Genomic DNA, 21,945 nt, shown 5'->3' with positions numbered 1-21,945 from the left:
CATTGTGTAGACAGATTAGTTAGCCATTTGATTACTAATTTAATTGGTTCAGCACAACAGTGTGGGCTGAAGGGACTGTTCCTGTGCTCAATTGTTCTATGTCCCAGAACAGTGTTAAAGGGGATGAGTTATCACTTCCATCACCAATGCCTCACTGTGCTTCTTTCCCAAGGTAGAGTACAGTGTGTAGGAAATGAACTCGGAAAGATCACACGAAGAAACTTTATTCAACCTCGGCTGTGAACAGATGGGTAAAAGGAGTTCACCGCGCATGTTTCAATGACTTAGAAGAAATTGAACTGGAATTGAGTCTGATCTGTATCAACTGTGGTCTGCTCAGGATTCATGGGATTGTCTGCAGCAGATGCTTCAATCTTCAGTAATTTATTTGCCGTTTTCCTGAAAACTTTGCTCCTTGTTTGCTCTTCCACTGGTTTGATGGTGGCAGATTTTGTAGCTGGAAGAGATTAACATTTCAAATCCCATACCCAGAAATACTCATCCATACCCAACGGCAGATGACACAGGGAAGCTCATTTGTAACACAATGTTGAGCACTACAACACAGACCCTTCGGCCCATCTAGTACATGCTGAACTGTTATTCTGACTAGTCCAATTGACCAACACCTGGGCTGTAGGTTAAGGGTAGAGTTAAGACACTGCAAGGATAAAAAGACGGGTTTATACACGCCCCTGAAAAGTCAGCAGGGTGGCGGACATCATTTTTAATGGGAAATAGAAAAGGCATGTTAAAACAGCAATGTTGCGATAGACACAAGAATTTTAATATGCAGGTAGATTAGGAAAATCTGGTTGGTGCTGGATCCCAAGAGAGAGAATTGGGAATCCTTTTTAGAGCAGCTTGTGGTTGAGCCCACTAGGGGATCCTCTGTTCTGGATTGGATGTTGTGTAATGAACTGGATTTGATTAGGGAGCTTAAAGTAAAGGAACCCTTAGGAGACAGTGATCACAATATGGTAGAATTCGCCCTGCAGTTTGAGAGGGAGAAGATAAAGTGAGTTGTAACATTACAGTGGAGTAAAAGGAATTGTAGAGGAATAAGAGGAGCTGGCTAAAGTTGATTGGAAGGGATGGCGGCAGAACAGCTATGAAGAAATAGTATTCTAAAGGGAAGATGAAGCAACTGTGGCTGACAAGGAAATTTAAAGACGGCATAAAAGCAAAAGGGCATATAATTGAGCAAAAATTAGTGGGAAGTTAAAGGATTGAGAAGCTTTTAAAAACCAATAGAATGCAACTAAAAAAGCACAAGGAAAGAAAAGATGAAATATGAAGGTGAGCTAGCCAATAATATCCAAGAGGATACCAGAAGTTTTTTTAAATATATGAAGAGTAAGAGAGAGGCGAGAGTAGATAGTGGACTGCTGGAAAGGTAGTAATGGGGGACAAAGAAATGGCAGATAAACTTGAAGTATTTTGCATTAGTCTTCACTGTAGAAGACACCAGCAGTATGCCAGAAGTTCAACAGTGTCGGGACAGAGCAAATGTAGCTGCTATTACTAAGGAGAGTTACGTCCCCTGGACCACCCCAGGGTTCTGAAAGAGGTGGCTGAAGAGTTTGTGGAGGCATTAGGAATTATTTTTAAAGAGTCACTAGATTCTAGAATATTTCCAGAGGACCTGGAGAATTGAAAATGTCACTCCATTCTTTAAAAAGGGAGGGAGAGGGAAGAAAGGAAATTAGCTTAGTTAGCCTGACCTCAGTGGTTGGGAAGATGTTGGGAGTCCATAATTAAGGATGAGGTTTTCGGGTACTTGGAAGCACATGTAAAATAGGTCAAATTCAACATGGTTTCCTTAAGAGGAAATCATGTCTGACAAATTTGTTGGAATTCTTTGAGGAAATTGCAGGCAGGATAGACAAGGGAGAACCAGTGGATGTTGTGTACTTGGATTTTCAGAAGGCCTTTGACAAGGTGCCACACATGAAGCTGCTTAACAAGATAAAAGCCCATGGTATTACAGGAAAGATGTTAGTAATAGAAGATTGACTGAATGGAAGGAGGCAAAGAGTGGGAATAAAGGGGGCACTTTCTGGTTGGCTGCCAGTGACTTGTGATGTTCTGCAGGACAGTTCCTTTTATGTTATATGTCAATAATTTGGATGACAGAATTGATAGCTTTATGGTCAAGTTTACAGACACTGAAGGTAGGTGGAGAGGCAGCTAGTGTTGAGGAAGTGTGGACTTGGAAAGATTGGGTGAATGGGCAAAGAAGTGGAAAAGGATCTTGGCGATTGTAGTGATGACTTACAGTGGACTGAAAAGCTTGAGCATGTAAATATTAAGAAAGAGGATGTGCTGGAACTTTGGGAAAGCATCAAGTTGGATAAGTTACCGGGACTGGATGAGGAGTACCACAGGCTTCTGTGGGAAGTGAGGGAGGAAATTGCTGAGCCTCTGGTGATAATCTTTGCATCATCAATGGGGATGGAAGAGGTTCTGGAGGATTGGAGGGTTGCAGATGTTGTTCCCTTATTCAAGAAAGGGAATAGAGATAGCCCAGTAAATTATAGATCAGTGAGTCTTCCCTAAGTGGTTGGTAAGTAGATGGAAAAGATCCTGAGAGGCAGGATTTATGAACATTTGGAGAGGCATAATATGATTAGGAACAGTCAGCATGGCTTTATCAAAGGCAGGTCATGCCTTACGAGCCTGATTGAATTTTTTGAGGATGTGACTAAACACATTGATGAAGGTAGAGCAGTAGATGTCATATATATGGATTTCAGCAAGGCATTTGATAAGGCACCCCCGGCAAGGCTTATTGAGAAAGTGAGGAGGCATGGGATCCATGGGGTCCTTGCTTTGCCCACAGAAGGCAAAGAGTGGTTGTAGATGGGTCATACTCTGCATGGAGGTTGGTCACCAGTGATGTGTCTCAGGGATCTGTTCTGGGACCCCTACTCTTCATGATTTTTATAAATGACCTGGATGAGGAAGTGGAGGGATGAGTTAGTAAATTTACTGATGACACAAAAGTTGGGGGTGTTCTGGATAGTGTAGAGGGCTGTCAGAGGTTACAGTGGGACATCGATAGGATGCAAAACTGGGCTGAGAAGTGGCAGATGGAGTTCAACCCAGATAAGTGTGGAGTGGTTCATTTTGGTAGGTCAAGTATGATGGCAGAATATAGTATTAATGGCAAGTCTCTTGTCAGTGTCAAGGATCAGAGGGATCTTGGGGTCCGAGTCCATAGGACACTCAAAGCTGCTGCGCAGGTCGACTCTGTTGTTAAGTAGGCGTATGGTGTATTGGCCTTCATCAATCATGGGCTTGAGTTTAGGAGCCGAGAGATAATGTTGCAGCTATATAGGACCCTGGTCAGACCCCAGCTGGAGTACTGTGCTCAGTTCTGGTCGCCTCGCTACAGGAAGGATGTGGAAACCATAGAAAGGGTGCAGAAGAGATTTACAAGGATGTTGCCTGGATTGGGGAGCGTGCCTTATGAGAATAGGTTGAGTGAACTCGGCCTTTTCTCCTTGGAGTGACGGAGGATGAGAGGTGACCTGATAGAGGGGTACAAGATGATGAGAGGCATCGATCTTGTGGATAGTCAGAGGCTTTTTCCCCAGGGCTGAAATGGCTAGCATGAGAGGGCACAGTTTTAAGGTTCTTGGGAGTAGGTACAGAGGAGATGTCAAGGGTAAGTTTTTCACTCAAAGAGTCGTGAGTGAGTGGAATGGGCTGCCGGTGACGGTGGTGGAGGTGGATACAACAGGGTCTTTTAAGAGATTCCTGGATAGGTACATGGAGCTTAGAAATGACCTAGGATTACCCATAGTCCTCTATTTTTCTAAAGTAAGGACATATTCAGCACAGGTTTGTGGGCTGAAGGGGCTGTATTGTGCTGTAGGCTTTCTATGTTTCTAAGTGGCAGATGGAATACAGGGAGTGGCCATGCACTTTGGTAGAAGGAATTAGGGAAGAAAACTCAAAATTCTGAGGTGCAAAGGGACTTGGAAGTCCTTGTGCAGGATTCCCTAAACTTGCAGGTTGAGTCAGTGGTGAGGAAGGCAAATACAATGTTAGCATTCATTTCAAGAACTACTATATAAGCAAGGATGTGATGCAGAGGCTTTGTATGCCATTCGTTAGACTACACGGAGTATTATGAGTAATTTTGGGCCCCTTATCTATGAAAAGATGGAGAGGGTCCAGAGGAGATTCACGAGAAAGATTCTGAAAAGGAAAGGATTAATATAGGAGGAACATTTGATGGCTGCGGGCCTGTTTATAAGAATCTCACTGAAACCCATGGAATATTAAAAGGCTCCCCCTCTCCATGCATCTGATGAACCCAAAGGAACAGCGGAGACCGACAGTTTGCTACCAGAACCGTAGCAGGAGTTGCCAATCAACGTTGAACACAAGATATGACTTCCTTAAGACATACAGCTCCAGATTTTTCCCCGGGGTTCACTCCCAAAGCCTCCCCCACGAGTGGGTACAGCCACAAGGCAGCAGAGGTTTGAGATCAGTTTTCAATCTCCCTCATGAGCTGCCAACCGCGGCTGATGAGCCCCATCTGCCTGCAGCGACTGGCCAGTAAATCAGCAGAAGTGTTTCCGTCAGACTTGCTAGCTAGTCCACACATGAAGGCCAGGAGCTGGACTTGGTTGTCAGCGTGTCAGGAGCTACTTGAGATGCACTCCACTGGAAAAACTAAGAAGTGGTTGGAGCCTATCCGTACTATTCCCAACTCTCCCTCAAGGATTTGAGGGGTAATTTACATCAGCCAATTAAATTACCAGCTTGTCTTTGCACTGAGGACAAAAACAAAGCAAGAGGTGTGAAACCCACCCAGTGCCAGAGATGAGAATTGTTCCTGGGGAAGGGGCAGCGCCATCACACCGTCCCTTCCTGCTACACCGTTCACTCCTCCCTCGGCCTGCCCCAGACCCAGTGGCTAGATGCCCTCCCTCTCACCTGCCCGCATCAGCTTCAACTCTTTCTGCCTCTCCTCCTCCATCCTCCTTCTGTAGTCTCCAAAGATGGATCTCATCGCCTGCCGTTTCTTCACCAGCGGAGCCTTCTCGCTACGCAGGGTTCTGAGTGTACAAAGTGCTTCGTCAACTGTAATACAAACAAGCAGCGTCACAGGATTGTTCCACGCACACACTGTAAAGGGATGAAATAATTGTAACTCTGGAGCCAATGTATCACACAAAAATGATAAGCTAGCCTATCTACAGAGATTGACTGTACGTCCATAAGGTGACGCTAGGCACGGGAGTGTCTGTACATAAGGTGACTTGACAGGAAATGATAAAGTGGTGGTGGTTGGGGTGTGGAGGGGTGGGTTAGTGGGTGGGAGTGTTGATCAGCCTTACTGCTTGGGGAAAGGAACTGTTTTTGAGTCTGGTGGTCCTGGCACAGACGCTATGTAGCCTCGTCCCTGGTGGGAGTGGGACAAGCAGGGTGGGTGGGATGCTGTGTGAGGTTTGTCCAGTGAACTGCACTTTGACATTCCGAAGGGTTGAACCCGCAGCCCCCACCCCCATCACCTTAGACCAATTGACTTGTAGAGAGAGAGAGCTTCACACAAGTCGGGGACAAGAATTTTTTTTAAAGGAGTGCTTTGCAGGGCATGGCGCATTAGCGGTGGACCAATCGATTCGCCATTCATTAGCAGGAGCAAATAAAAGTAAAGCAGGGTCAAAGCAGAGCAGCCATTGTGTGAGTGGACCAGTGTAGGAATGGGAACTTGAAGCTTTGGCTCAAGAGGCTTCAGCGATGAGGCACAGTAAGTAGCAGGTAAAGCTTTTGTAGTGGTTGAATAAAAATGTCACCAAACTACAGCTAATTAAATAAAGTAGGGATGATGCAGGATCAGGTGATGTGCTGTAGCTGCATGATGTGGGAGCTGGTGGACCTCATCGTGGTTCCGGGTGACCACATCTGCAGCAAGTGTTGGCTGTTCAAGGAGATCAGACTCGAAGAGATGACCTGGAATCTGAGCTTCAAACACTGCGGCACATCAGGGAGGGAGAGAGTTACCTAGATTCACTGTTTCAGGAGGTAGTCACACCCGTTAGATTAGCTGCCTGAAATTCGGTCTGTGGTCAGGGACAGGAGGGTGTGACTGTGAATGAGGCGGGTAGTGGGATCCAAGAGACAATACTGCAGGAGCCTCAGCCCTTGAGCTTGTCCAATAGGTCTGAGATTTCTGCTCCCTGTGTGGGTGAGAGTGGGGACTGTAGGAAGGATGAGCAACTTAACTGTGGCATCGAACTTCAGGGAGCCATTCAAGAGAGAGCAGAGAAGAGAAATGTAGTTCGATTTGGGATAGAATAGACAGAGTTCTCTGTCGTGAGGATAGAGCATCCCGAAGGCTGTGTTGCCTGCCTGGTGCGCAGGTATATAAGATGATGAGAGGCATTGATCGTGTGGATAGTCAGAGGCTTTTTCCCAGGGCTGAAATGGTTGCCACAAGAGGACACAGGTTTAAGGTGCTGGGGAGTTGGTACAGAGGAGATGTCAGGGGTAAGTTTTTTACTCAGAGAGTGGTGAGTGCATGGAATGGGCTGCCGGCAACGGTGGTGGAGGCGGATACGATAGGGTCTTTTAAGAGACCTTTGGATAGGTACATGGAGCTTAGAAAAATAAAGGGCTATTGTAAGCCTAGTAATTTCTAAGGTGGAGACATGTTCGGCACAACTTTGTGGGCTGAAGGGCTTGTATTGTGCTGTAGGTTTTCTATGTTTCTGTTTCTATCTTATCTGACCTGCAGTGGGAGGGGAAAGATTCAGTTGTTGTGGTCCATGTGGGTAACAACAACATAGGTAGAATGAGAAAAGAGGTTCTGCTGAGGGAATTTGAGCAGCTAGGGACCAAATTAAAAAGCAGAACCAAAAAGGTGATAATCTCTGGATTAATACCAGAGCCACATGCAAATTGGTACAGGGTCACAGATTTAAATGTGTGGCTCAAGGATTGGTGTGGGAGAAGTGGGTTTGAATTTGTGGGAAATTGGCACCAGTATTGGGGAAGGAGGGAGCTGTTCCAATGGGACGGGCTCCGCCTGAACCATGATGGGACCTGGATCCTACTGAATCACATAACTAGGGGTGTGGACAGGGCTTTAAATTAAATAGTAGGGAGGGGTGGGTTCAGCAGATTGGACAAATATGGGTAAAGTAAAAAAAAAAGTGTGGATAAAGATAAAGAAAAAGAAGATAAAAAAGAGAAAAGGTAAAAGTGGAGTGAAGAAAAGTCAAGTGCAAAAGAGTAAAAGATTTTAGAATTTTAAAAGCACAATGAGTGTAAGGGCAATTTATTTGAATGCCTGCAGTATTCAAAATAAGATCAGTGAACTTGCGGCACTAATCAGCATAAGGGGGTATGATTTAGCAGCAATTACAGAGAGGTGGTTGCAGGGTGGAGAGGATTGGGAATTAAATATCCAAGGATATCAGGTAATATGGAAGGATAGGTAGGAAGGTAAGGGAGGTGGAGTAGCGCCCTCAATTAAAGATGAGATTAGGGTGATAGTGAGAGAAGATATAAGATCTAAGGAGCAGAATGTTGAATCCATCTGGGTAGAGATTAGGAATAGTAAAGGGAAAAATCACTGGTGGGAGTTGTCTATCGGCCACTGAATAATAACATTACAGTGGCACAGGCATTAAACAGAGAAATATCTGAGGCATGTTAGAATGGAACAGCAGTTTTCATGGGGGACTTTAACTTGCACTTAGATTGGGTGAATCAAGTCGGTCCAGACAGCCTTGAGCAGGACTTCATAGAATGTATCCATGATGGCTTTCTTGAACAGCATGTTACTGAACCTACAAGGGAACGTGCTATCTTAGATCTGGTCCTGTCCAATGAGACAGGTAAAATTAGTGATCTTGTAGTCAGGGATCTGCTTGTAAAGAATGATCACAGTGTGATTGAGTTTCTCATACAAATGGAGGATGGAATAGTTTGATCTAAAACCAGAATATTATGCCTGAACAATGGGGACTAAATGGGACGAGGGAGAATCTGGCCAGTGTAGACTGGGAACAGAGACTACATGGTGGGACAGTTGAGGAACAGTGGAAGACTTCCAAACAGATTTTTCACGGTGCTCAACAAAAGTATATTCCAGTTAACAGCAAGACAGTGAGTGTGGGAGACCATAAAAAGAAAGTATCAAACTAAAAGCTCGTGCATACCAGTAGTGAGAAACTGGAAGATTGGGAAAACTTTAAAAAGCAACAAAGAATCATTAAGTGAGTAATAAAGAAAGGGAAGCTAGATTATGAAAGTAAACTAGCACAAAATATAAGAATGGACAGTAAAAGTTTTTATAATGATATAAAACAGAAAAGGGTTGCTAAGGTGAATGTAGGTCCCTTGGAGGGCGAGAAGGGGGAACTGATATTGGGTAATGAGGAAACGGTAGAGGCTCTGAATGAATATTTTGTGTCGATCTTCATGGTGGAGGACACGTTTAACGTGCCAAAGAGAGATGTTATAGATGCAATGGGAGGCGAGGCCCTTGATACAATAGCTATCACTACAGAGGTAGTGCTGAGCAAACCTGTGGGTATGAAGATAGACAAGTCCCCTGGTCCTGGTGGAATGCATCCCAGGGTACTGAAAGAAATGGCAGAAGTTGTAGTAGAGGCTCTGGTGATAATTTACCAACATTTTCTGGACTCTGGGCAGATCCCTGTGGATTAGGAGACAGCAAATGTCACGCCACTGTTCAAAAAAGGTTTAGGCCAGTTAGTTCAACATCTGTAGTTGGGAAAATGCTTGAAGCCATCATTAAAGAAGAAATAGTGAGGTATCCGGAAGGAAATGGATCCACCAGGCAGACACAGCATGGATTCAGCAAAGGCAGGTCCTGTTTGACAAGCTTACTGGAGTTCTTTGAGGATATAGTGAGCGCAGTGGATACAGGGGAAGAGATGATGTTATTTGGATTTCCAGAAAGTGTTCGATAAGATGCCGCATAAAAGACTTATCCATAAGGATGTATCATGTTGGGGGTGATGTATTAGCATGGATAGAGGATTGATTAACTAATAGAAAGCAGAGAGTTGGGATACACAGGTGTTACTCTGGTTGGCAATCAGTGGTGAGTGGTGTGTCGCAGGGGTCAGTGCTGGGCCCGCAACTGTTCATGATATACATTAGCAATCTGGAAGAGGGGGCCGAGTGTAGTGTATCTAATTTTGCTGATGACACTAAATTGAGTGGAAAAGCAAATTGTGCAGAAGATATGGAGAGTCTGCAGAGAGATACAGATAGTTTAAGTGAGTGGGCAAGGGTCTGGCAGATGGAGTACAATGTTGGTAAATGCAAGGTCATCCACTTTGAAAGGAAGAATGAAAGAGCAGATTATTATTCAAATGGTAAAAAATTACAGCATGCTGCTGTGCGGAGGGACTTGGGAGTGCTTGTGCATGAATCACAAAAGGTTGGTTTGCAGGTGCATCAGGCTGTTGAGAAGGCAAATGGGACGTTGGTCTTCATTGCTAGAGGAATTGAATTTAAGAACCGGGAGGTTATGCTGCAACTGTACAGGATACTGGTGAGGCCGCACCTGGAGTACTGTGTGCAGTTCTGGTCTCCTTACTTGAAGAATATATTGGCTTTGAAGGCAGCACAGAGGAGTTTCACCAGGTTAATTGCAGAGATGAGGGGGTTAGACTATGAGGACAGATTGAGTCGTCCGGGACTGTACTCGCTGGAATTCAGAAGAATGAGAGGAGATCGTATAGAAACATACAATACTATGAAGGGGATAGATAAAATAGAGGCATGAAAGTTGTTTTCACTGGTAGGTGACACTAGGACTGGGGACATAGCCTCAAGATTCAGGGGTGTGGTTTTAGTACAGAGATGAGGAGGAACTGTTTCTCCCAAAGAGTGGTGAACCTGTGGATTTCTCTGCCCAATGAAGCAGTGGAGGCAACCTCAGTAAATATATTTAAAGCAAGGTTAGATAGATTTTTGCATAGTAGGGGAATTGAAAGTTATGGGGAAAAGGCAGGTAGGTGGAGATGAGTCCATGGCCAGATCAGCCATGATCTTATTGAACGGCGGAGCAGGCTCGAGGGGCCAGATGGCCGACTCCGGCTCCTATTTCTTTATGGAACAGCACATTACCAACCTTTCGGCCCATGGTGTTATGCCATTCCTTTAACCTACTCAATGTAACCCTTCCCCTCCTACAAAGCCCTCCATTTCTCTATCATTTATGTGTTTATCTAAGATTATCTGAAATGTCCCCAAGGTATCTGCCTCCACTATCACCCGGGGGGGGGGGGGGGTGTGTGTGTGTGTGTGTGTGTGTGTGTGTGTGTGTGTGAGTGTGTCTGTGTGTGTGGGTGTGTGGGGTGTGTGAGTGTGTGGGGTGTGTGAGTGTGTGTGTGTGTGTGTGTGTGTGTGTGAGTGTGTCTGTGTGTGAGTGTGTGTGAGTGTGTCTGTGTGTGTGTGTGTGTGTGTCTGTGTGTGTGGGTGTGTGTGTGAGTGTGTGGGGTGTGTGTGTGTGTGTGTGTGTGTGTGTGTGTGTGTGTGTGTGTGTGTGTGTGTGTGTGTGTGTGTGTGTGTGTGTGTGTGTGTGTGTGTGGTTTACCTCTGACATCCCCCTCTACATTTTTTTTTAAATGATGCCATCTTGTATAGCCATTTCCGGCCTGGGAAAAAGTCTCTGCCTATCAACTCAATCTGCGCATCTTATCCTCTTGTACACCTCTATCAAGTCATCTCTCGCTCTAAAGAGAAAAGCCCTAGCTCATTTAACCTTTCGTCATAAGACATGCTCTCTAATCTAGGCAGCATCCTGATACATCTCTGCACCTTCTCTAGATCTTCCACGTCTCTCCTGTAATGAGGTGACCTGAACTGAACACAATATTCCACGTGTGGTCCAACCAGAATTTTATAGAGCTGCACCGTTACTTCACAGCTCTTGAACCGTGATTAATGAAGGCCAACACACCATATGCCTTCTTAAGCACCCTATCAACTTGCATACAAATTTAAGTGATCTATGGACATGACCCCCAAGATCGGCACGGACTAGAAGGGCTGAGATGGCCTGTTTCCGTGCTGTAATTGTTATATGGTTACCTGTTCCTGTATTCCACCTTCAAATTCAACCTTCCAAAGTGAATCACTTCACACTTTTCTGTATTGAACTCCATATGCCACTTGTCGGCCCAGCTCTGCATCCTGTCAATGTCCCATTGTAACGTACCGCAGCCTTCGATACGATCCACAACTCCACTAACCCTTTCCCTGTGCGGACTCAGGTCAGCACAACATTGTGAGCCAAAGGGCCTGTACTGTTCTATGTGACATTTATAACCATATAACAATTACAGCATGGAAACAGGCCATCTCGGCCCTTCTAGTCAGTGCCGAACGCTCTCACCTAATCCCACCGACCCGCACTCAGCGCATAACCCTCCATTCCTTTCCTGTCCATATAACTATCCAATTTTACTTTAAATGACAATACCGAACCTGCCTCTACCACTTCTACTGGAAGCTCGTTCCACACAGCTACCACTCTCTGAGTAAAGAAATTCTCCCTCGTGTTACCCTTAAACTTTTGCCCCCTAACTCTCAACTCATGTCCTCTTGTTTGAATCGCCCCTACTCTCAATGTTAAAAGCCTATCCATGTCAACTCTATCTATCCCCCTCATAATTTTAAATACCTCTATCAAGTCCCCCCTCAAACTTCTACGCTCCAAAGAATAAAGACCTAACTTGTTCAATCTTTCCCTGTAACTTAAGTGCTGAAACCCAGGTAACTTTTGAAGTAATTTTTCAAATACCAGGTGGTAAAATTGCACAGTGGTGCTAGAAAGTTTGTGAACCCTTTAGAAGTTTCTCTATTTATGCATAAATATGAGCTAAAATGTGATCAGATCTTCACACAAGTCCGAAAACTAGATAGAGAATCCAATTAAATAAATAACACAAAAAAGCATTATACTTGTTCATTTATTTATAGAGAAAAATTATCCCATATAACATGTGTTTGTTGGAATAAGTATGTGAATCTGCTTTCAGTAACTGATGTGACCCCCTTTTACAGCAATAACTTCAAACAAATGTTTCCAGTAACTGTTGATCAGTCCTGCACATCAGCTTGGAGGAATTTTACACCATTACAAAACTGGTGGGCTTCCTTGCATGAACTGCTTGGTTCTATACCACAACACCATACACTTCTATAGGATTAATGTCCGGAATTTGACTCGGCCATTCCAAAACATGAATGTTCTTTTTAAACCATTCTGTGGTTGACTTACTCCTGTCTTTCGGATCATTGTCTTGTTACATTTTCCAACTTCTGTTAAGCTTCAGGTGACGGACTGCTACCCCAACATTCTCCTGTAAAATGACTTGATACAATTTTGAATTCATTGTTCCCTCAACAATTGCAAGCTGTCCAGGCCCTGAGGCAGCAAAACGGCCCCAAACCATGACGCTCCTTCCACCGTGCTTCGTAGTTGGGATGACATTTTGGTGTTGGTGTACAGTGCCCTTTTCCCTCCAAACATAGTAATGTGCATTTCCACCAAAAAGTTTAACTTTGCCTCAACTGTCCACAGAAAATTGTCTCAGGAGCGTTGTAGAAGATCCAAGTGGTCTTTTGCAAACTTGAGATGCACAGCAGTGTTTTGGAGAGCAGTGGTTTCCTCCATCGTGTCCTTCCGCAAACACCATTCTTGTTCAGTATTTTTCTTATAGTGGACACATGAACAGAGATTCTAACAAGTTCTAGAGATTTCTGCAGGTCTTTTGCTGTTACCCTTGGGTTCTTTTTCACCTCCTTCAGCTTTGCACATTGTGCTCTTGGTGTGATCTTTGCAGGATGCCCACTCCTAGGGAGAGTAGCAACAGTTCTCAGTTTCCTCCATTTGTAGACAGTTTCTGTTACTGTGGACTGATGAACACTCAGGTCTTTAGAAATGTTTTTTTCCAGCTTCATGCATCTCTACAATTCTTCCTTCTAAAGTCCTTTGGAAGTTGTTATGCTTGAGACATGGTGCACATAAACACATCTTTCTGGAGAAGATCAGGTTCTGTCAGTGACCTGACTCTGTATACCTTTTTTATATATAGAACAGGGTACCTCTACAAGCCAAAACTCCACTGTCATAACATTGATTGGAACACCAGTCTCCAAATTGCTTTCGCAGAACCCCAGAGGTTCACATACTTTTCCCAACAAATACATGCAATATTGGATCATTTTTCTTAACAAATAAATGAACAAGTGTAATTTTTTTGTGTTATTTATTTAATTGGGTACTCTTTATCTAGTTTTAGGACGTGTGAAAATCTGATCACATTTTAGGTCATATTTATGCAGAAATAGAGAAAATCCTACAGGGTTTACAAACTTCCTAGCACCACTGAAAAGAACAGAGTTGTGACCATCGATCTGGACAATGGACAGTTGTGACTGCTGTGGACCAAGCAGTGATGTTAACTACAAAGGTAAAGGTGGTGAGGAAAGGCAGCTAGCCAATGACCCAGTCGGGCTGGACGATTCCCAGACTCTGAAACACACCTTGTTTCTGGCTGCTTTTCTGGGAGCGCAGGCCTAGTTCCAGCTGTTCAATGCACCAGTCCACTTCTCTCCGGAGCTGTTCTTCCACAGACTGGGAGTGGAGAAGACAGGAATGTTACAGTAACACACAGGCATTCCAACACATACAAATACCAGCTGCGAGATACGTGACACAACCCATTTTGTGGAACATGTGAAGAAAGGCAGCAGAATGCACCTTAAACCTCTGCAGTGTCTCAGAACGCAGAACCTCCATTGTCTGCGCACGTTAGCGATAAAATGGATGAAAGAAAAATGGAGGGCTATGACCATAAGACATAGGAGCATAATTAGGCCATTCAGCCCATCGATTCATGGCTGATGCATTATCCCCCTCAACCCCCATTCTCCTACCTTTCTCCCTTAACCTTTGACTAATCAAGAACCTATCAACCTCCAATTTTTGGGCCCCATATCTCAGAGAGAATGTGTTATCATTGGAAAGAGTCCAGAGGAGGTTCATGAAGATGATTCCAGGAACAAAAGGGTTAACATATGAGGAGCGTTTGGCAGCTTTGGGCCTGTACTCACTGGAATTTTGAAGAATGGGGGGGGGGAGGGCTCTCATTGAAACCTACTAAATGTTGAAAAGACTAGATAGGATGGATGTGGAGAGGATGTTTTCTATGATGGGGATATCCAGAACTAGAGGCCTCAGAAATTGAGGGGTAACCTTTTAGAACAGAGGTAAGGAAGAAATTTTTTGTCCAGAGAGTAGTAAATGTGTGGGATGCCCTGCCACAGACTGCGGTGGAGGCCGACTCCATGAGTATATTTAAGGCAGAAGTTGATCATTTCCTGATTGGTCAGGGTGTCAAACGATATGGCAAGAAGGCACGTATAGGGTTGAGTGGGATCCAGGATTAGCTATGATGGAATGCAGAACAGAATCGATGGGCTGAATGGCCTAATTCTGCTCTTATGCTATATGGTCTTAAATATATCCAATGATTTGGTCTCCACAGTCGTCTGTGGCAGTGAATTCCACAAATTCATCAACCTCTGGCTAAAGAAATTCCTTATCTCTGTTCTAACTGGATGTCCCTCTATTCTGAGGCTGTGCCTCTGATCCTAGACGTTGCCACTACTGGAAACATTCTCTCCACATCCAGTTTATCTCGGCCTTTCAATATTCAATTTCAATGAGTTCCCGTCTCATTCTTCTAAACCCCAGTGAGCAGAGGCTCAGAGCTGTCAAACACTCCTGATCATGCTTTCATTCCCGGGATCATTCTTGTGAATATCCTCGAGAGCAGGGCTACCCAATACAGGCTCTTCAGACCCCTCGGGTAATGGCAGCGGGCCATGGTATAAAAAAGATCAGGATTCCCCTACTCCAGACCCTCTCCAATTTCAGCTCATCTTTCCTTGTACTACCCACAATACTCCACCTCATCTGACCACAACAGTACCATTTAATAAGCACTTGGACAGGTACTTGGGGTGGGGAGGGTGGAAATTGGAAGGATGGAAGGGCCGAGGATGGAAATTGGAAGGATGGAAGGGCCGAGCCAAACACAGGAAATTGGGATTGGCTGGATGGGCACCGTGTTCAGCCTGGATTAGTTGGGCTGAAGGGCCTGTACCTGTGGTCTATTGCCCCATGAGACATTCCAGTTTCCATACCTGAGGGTGTGCTTCTGTTGAACCCTTGGAGATCCTCTCTCCTCCCGTAGCACGGTGGCTTAGTTCCTGCTGCTCTTTCAAGAGCCGCGTGGGGGCTTTACTGCGGCCTGTTCTATTCTTCTTCTTCTTCGGCAAGGGTTTGGAAGCCGAGCTTTCAACATTCCCACGCTCTTCAACCCGTGTGGGATTGGCCTTCGACTCTCCAAAATGATTAAGTGCCTCAGGCTCAGAGTTGGCAGAATTCAGTTTAAATTCAGGCTTACAGCTCAGTTCCCTGGGGGAAGTTTGCAGTCCCTCTCCTGTGCCATGACGAGCAGCAGCTATGTCATCTCTCTGCTGTGGTCTGTCGGAGTCACTGGGCCTGGAGGTTAAGCAGCTGTGAGCTGGGTGTGCCCCTATTGAGGCATGGTTCCCCCCCTTAGGAACATCACCGTCAAACTGGAACCTACAGCTCCTGGAGTTCGGCCGGTGATCCGCAGCGGTCGAATTCAGAGCTGCCGAGATAAAAATAATTTGTTGGACAAACACAGTGTGGAATATATACCCTGTACAATCCCAGGAGAATTTGATATAGGTGACAGAGATTTAGTATGTCAGTGAACACTCTCGCAAGTTTCTACAGATTACTGTGGAGAGCATTCTAACCGTCTGGTACGGAGGGGCCACTGCACAGGTTCGGAAAAAGCTGCAGAAAGCTATGAAGTCGGCTCCATCATGGGCACTAGCCTCCCCTGCATTGAGGACACTTTCAAAAAGTAATACCTCAAAAAAGCGCCGTCCATCATTAAGGTCCCCGTCACTCAGCACGTGGCCCTTTCTCACTGCTACCATTAGGGTACAGGAGCCTGAAGACACACTCAACATTTCAGCAACAGCTTCTTCCCCTTCACCATAAGCTCCATGACACTACCTCAGCATTTTGCACTACTTAGTTTTTATAATCTCATTGTCATTTTTAAGATTTTACTTAGAGATACAGAGCAGAATAGGCCCTTCAAGATGCCCATCCTGCAACCCCGATTTAACCCTAATCTCATCATGGAAAAATTGACAAGCAGCGATTCGGTGGGAGGAAAGCAGAGCCCCGGTGAAAACCCAAGCAGCCCACGGGGAAGAGAGAGAGACCATACTGCAGATGAACCCCAAACTTTGACGTCCCGAGCTATAACCGTGCTATGCTACATTAGTGTTGTTGCTACAAAACAGCTAATGTCATTACGTACATCAAATCTGATTGTGATTCTGAATATGGGCCTGGTTTGTTGGACATCACTGCCTGCAACAAATCAAACATCACCCAGACTTTCAAAGCACTGAACTGCAGGGTAAATGAAGCTGGCTGACGAAACAAAAGCACGAGTTTTGGTTGATGGGGATGTGGTGGTTCCAGATGGTAAGAAGATAGTTAAGGACAAGACAGGAGGACTGAAATCTGACAAATGGGATTGAAGGCAGACAGCAAGCTAAAACAGTTGGGGCAGGATCAAATTAAAAGAACTCACAAAAAACAGTAAGATGCTGAGAAATCTAGAGCAGGGGTTCCCAACCCAGAGTCTGTGGACCCCTTGGTTAATGGTAAGGATCCATGGTATAAAAAAGGTTCAGAACCCCTGGTCTAGAGGAACAGAGACACCTTGCTGATCACATCCCTAGGACCCTGAAGGGAGTGACAGGTTGATAAGGGATACAAGGTACTTACCTTTGTGGGTGGGGCACTCATTATCTAAGTGAATATGTGTCACCATATACAACCCTGAGATTCATTTTGTTGCCAGCATTCACATTAAACACAAAGAAAAAACAAAAAAAAACAAGCAAAATAACTACGACAAATAAATAAGCAATAAATACTGAGAACTTGAGATGAAGTGCCCTTGAAAGTGAGTCCATAGGTTGTGGGAACAGTTCAGTGACGAGGTGAGTGAAGCTATTCCCTGTGGTTCAAGAGACTGATGGTTCAGGGGCAATAACTGTTTCTGAACCTGGTGATGTGAGTCCTGAGGCTCCTGTACCTTCTTCCTGATGGCAGCAGTGAGAAGAGAGCATGGCCTGGGTGGTCGGGGGATGCTTGATGATGGACGCTGCTTTCCTGCGACAATGCTCCATTTAGATGTATTGGGATGTAGTGGGAAGGGCTTTACTTGCGATTGTCTGGACAGTATCCACTACTTTTTGTAGGCTTTTTCTATTCAAGGGCATTGGTGTTTCCATACCAGGTTGTGATGCAGCCAGTTAGTATCTCCACCACACATCTGTACAAGTTTGTCAAAGTTTCAGAAGACATGCCGAATCTTCACAAACTTCTAAGGAACAGGAGGCGTTGCCGTGCTTTCTTTGTAATTGCACTTACACGCTGAGCCCAGAACAGATCCTCTGAATTGTCAACATCGAGTAATTTAATGTTGCTGACCCTTGATACAAGAGCAGGGGGTATGTATATGTGTGGTCACCTTACAGCAAGAAGGGCAGGTCAGCACAGCAAAGGGGCAGAGGAGATGCACCAGAATGTTGTTTGCAGTAAAAACCGTACAGTAGTTATGATGGGCAGATGGACAGAGGACGTGTCTTTGGAAGTTTGAACGGGGCACGACTACGCCAGCGCGTGGAGGTCGGCCAGTGAGAACAGCGGCAAGAGTTTAAAAGGAAGACAGATTTACAGAGCGGGTGTCGGAGGAGCGGGCAACAGAGTAGGAAGGGCTTTGGCTCAAGGAGGCTTAGGCAATATGGGGTCAAGGCCAGGTAGGTTATCTGTTTAAAATAAAGAGAGAGTATGTGTATGAGGCCGGTTTTCTGTGCTCGGTGTCAGATGTGGGAGGTCTGGGAGACTCCCGGCCTCCCCAATGACCACATCTGCACTAGGTGTGTCGAGCTGCAGCTCCTTAGAGACTGCATTAGGGAACTGGAGATGCAGCTCGTTGACTTTCATCTGGTCAGGGAGAGTGAGGAGGTGATAGAGAGGAGTTATAGGCCGGTAGTCACCCCAGGACCACAGAAGGCAGATAAGTGGGTAACAGTCAGGAGAGAGAAGGGCAAGAATCAGGTACAAGAGGGTACCCTTGTGGCTGTACCCCTTAACAATAAGTATTCCTGTTTGAGTACTGTTGAGGGAGTGGGACAGCCTATCTGGGGGAAGCAACAGTGGCCGTGCCTCTGGCACAGTCTGGTCCTGTGGCTCAGAAGGGTATAGGGAAAGGAAGAGGAAGGCAGTAGTGACAAGATCTTGAAGTGGGAAGGAGAACAGTTAGAGGTTGTGGTACATATTGGTACCAACAACATGGGCAGGAAAATGGAGGAAGTCCTGAAAAACAGACTACAGGGAGTAAGGAAAGAAGTTGAGAAGCAGGACCTCAAAGGTAATAATCTCGGGATTACTGCCTGTGTCACGTGGCAGTGAGTACAAGAATAGAATGAGGTGGAGGATAAATGCGTGGCTGAGGGATTGGAGCAGAGGGCAGGGATTCAGATTTCTGGATCATTGGGACCTCTCCTGAGGCAGGAGTGACCTGTACAAAAAGGACGGGTTGCACTTGAATCTGAGGGGGACAATATCCTGCGGGAAGATTTGCTAAGGCTACTGGGGAGAGTTTAAACTAGAATTGCTGGGGGGTGGAAACCGAACTGACATGACGGAGGAATGGGAGGTTGGCTCACAAATAGAGAAAGCTTGGAGACAGTATGAGAAGGAGGATAGGCAGGTGATAGAGAAGGAATGCGCTCAGTCCGATGGTTTGAGATGTGTCTATTTTAATGTGAGGAGTATCAAGAATAAAGTGGATGAGCTTAGAGTGTGGATCAGCACTTGGAGCTATGTTGTTGTGGTCATTACAGAGACTTGAATGGCTCAGGGGCAGAAATGGCTACCTCAAGTGCCAGGCTTTAGATGTTTCAGAAAGGATGGGGAGGGAGGAAAAAGAGGTGGGGCCGTGGCACTGTTGATCAGAGACAACAGCTGCAGAAAAGGAGGAAGTCATGGAGGGATTGTCTACGGAGTCTCTGTGGGTGGAGGTTAGGAACAGGAAGGGGCCAATAACTCTACTGGGTGTTTTTTTATAGACCACCCAGCAGTAACAGGGACATCGAGAAGCAGATAGGGAGACAGATTCTGGAAAGGTGTAATAACAGAGTTGTCGTGATGGGAGATTTTAATTTCAGAAATATTGATTGACATCTCCTTAGAGTGAGGGGTTTAGATGGGGTGGAGTTTGTTACGTGTGGTCAGGAAGGTTTCTTAACTCAATATGTAGATAAGCCTACAAGAGGAGGGACTGTACTTGATTTGGTATTGGGAAATGAACCTGGTCAGGTGTCATGTCTCTCAGTAGGACAGCATTTTGGAGATAGTGATCATAATTCTATCTCCTTTACTATAGTATTGGAGAGGGACAGGAACAGACAAGTTAGGGAAACATTTAATTGCAGTAAGGGGACTATGAGGCTATCAGGCAGGAACTTGGGAGCATAAATTAGAAACAGATGTTCTCAGGGAAACGTATGGAAGAAACATGGCAAATGTTCAGGGGATATTTGTGTGGGGGTCTGAGTAGGTACATTCCAATGAGACATGGAAAGGATGGTAGGGTACAAGATCCGTGGTGCACAAAGGCTGTTGTAAATCTAGTCAAGAAGAAAAGAAGAGCTTACGAAAGGATCAAAAAACTAGGTAATGATAGAGATCTAGAAGATTATTCGACAAGCAGGAAGGAGCTTAAGAAGCAAATTAGGAGAGCCAGAAGGGGCCATAAGAAGGCCTTGGCGGACAGGATTAAGGAAAACCCCAAGGCATTCTACAAGTATGTGAAGGGCAAGAGGATAAGATGTGAGAGAATAGGACCAACCAAATGTGACAGTGGAAAAGTGTGTCTGGAACCGGAGGAAATGGCAGGGGTACTTAATGAATACTTTGCTTCAGTATTCACTATGGAAAAGTATCTTGGAGATTGTAGGGATGACTTGCAGTGGACTGAAAAGCTTGAGAATGTAGATATTAAGAAAGAGGATGTGCTGGAGCTTTTGTAAAGCATCAAGTTGGATAAGTCATATTGTGGGCACAACATTGTGGGCCAAAGGGCCTGTACTGTGCTGTACTATTCTATGACTCTCCGGGACCAGAGGGGATGTATCCCAGGCTACTGTGGGAAGTGAGGGAGGAGATTGCTGAGCCTCTGGCAATGATCTTTGCATCATCAATGAGTACGGGAGAGGTTCTGGAGGATTGGGGGGTTGTAGATGTTGTTCCCTTTTTCAAGAAAGAGAGTAGGGATAGCCCAGGAAATTATAGGCCAGTGAGTCTTACTTCAGTGGTCGGTCAGTTGATGGAGAAGATCCTGAGAGGCAGGATTTATGAACATTTGGAGAGGCATAATTTGATTAGGAATAGTCAGCGTGGTTTTGTCAAAGGCAAGTCGTGCCTTACGAGCCTGATTGAATTTTTTGAGGATGTGACTAAACACATTGATGAAGGTAGAGCCGTAGATGTAGTGTATATGGATTTCAGCAAGGCATTTGATAAGGTACCCCATGCAAAGCTTATTGAGAAAGTAAGGAGGCATGGGATCCAAGGGGACATTGCTTTGTGGATCCAGAACTGGCCTGCCCACAGAAGGCAAAGAGTGGTTGTAGACGGGTTATATTCTGCATGGAGGCTGGTCACCAGTGGTGTGCCTCAGGGATCTGTTCTGGGACCCTTATTCTTCATGATTTTTATAAATGACCTGGATGAGGAAGTGGAGGGATGGGTTAGTAAATTTGCTGATGACACAAAGGTTGGGGGTGTTGTGGATAGTGTGGAGGGCTGTCAGAGGTTACAGCAGGACATTGACAGGATGCAAAACTGGGCTGAGAAATGGCAGATGGAGTTCAACCCAGATAAGTGTGAAGTGGTTCATTTTGGTAGGTCAAATATGATAGCAGAATATAGCATTAATGGCAAGACTCTTGGCAGTGTGGAGGATCAGAGGGATCTTGGGGTCCGAGTCCAGAGGACACTCAAAGCTGCTGCGCAGGTTACCTCTGTGGTTAAGAAGGCATACGGTGCATTGGCCTTTATCAATTGTGGGATTGAGTTTAAGAGCTGAGAGGTAATATTGCAGCTATATAGAACCCTGGTCAGACCCCACTTGGAGAACTGTGCTCAATTCTGGTCACCTCACTACAGGAAGGATGTGGAAGCCATAGAAAGGGTACAGAGGAGATTTACAAGGATGTTGCCTGGATTGGGGAGCATGCCTTATGAGAATAGATTGAGTGAACTTGGCCTTTTCTCCTTGGAGCGACGGTGGATGAGAGGTGACCTGATAGAGGTGTACAAGATAATGAGAGGCATTGATCGTGTGGATAGTCAGAAGCTTTTCCCAGGGCTGAAATGGCTAGCACGAGAGGGCATAGTTTTAAGGTGTTTGGAAGTAGGTACAGAGATGATGTCAGGGGTAAGTTTTCTACTCAGAGAGTGGTGAGTGTGTGGAATGGGCTGCCAGCAGCGGTGGTGGAGGCGGAAACGATAGGGTCTTTTAAGAAACTCCTGGATGGATACATGGAGCTTAGAAAAATAGAGGGCAATGGGTAAAGCCTAGATAGTTCTAAGGTAAGGACATGTTCAGCACAGTTTTGTGGGCTTATGGGCCTGACAGACAGACAGACATACTTTATTGATCCTGAGGGAAATTGGGTTTCGTTACAGTCGCACCAAGAATAGTGTAGAAATATAGCAATATAAAACCATAAATA

The 21,945-nt window shown here is 45.2% G+C and overlaps 1 protein-coding gene across 2 annotated transcripts in view; it reads right to left on the bottom strand.

The window, feature by feature from the left end:
• Positions 1 to 208: 208 nt before the first annotated feature.
• The window catches only part of c11h8orf33 (chromosome 11 C8orf33 homolog), a 31,593-nt gene continuing 9,856 nt past the window's right edge, over positions 209 to 21,945 (bottom strand). For both annotated transcript variants that reach the window (XM_073060035.1, XM_073060036.1), the window contains exons 4-7: positions 15,223 to 15,716; positions 13,558 to 13,648; positions 4,954 to 5,100; positions 209 to 457 (exon numbers count right to left, since the gene is read on the bottom strand). In XM_073060035.1, coding sequence (XP_072916136.1) covers positions 285 to 457; positions 4,954 to 5,100; positions 13,558 to 13,648; positions 15,223 to 15,716 — 905 coding nt within the window. In that variant the 3' untranslated portion in view covers positions 209 to 284. The remainder of the gene's footprint in view (positions 458 to 4,953; positions 5,101 to 13,557; positions 13,649 to 15,222; positions 15,717 to 21,945) is intronic.

This window comes from Hemitrygon akajei, chromosome 11 (assembly GCF_048418815.1).
Source record: "Hemitrygon akajei chromosome 11, sHemAka1.3, whole genome shotgun sequence".
NCBI classification, from domain to species: Eukaryota; Metazoa; Chordata; class Chondrichthyes; order Myliobatiformes; family Dasyatidae; genus Hemitrygon; species Hemitrygon akajei.
The sequence above is the reverse complement of the archived record's forward strand: the minus strand, read 5'-3'. Positions and strand labels throughout refer to the sequence as shown.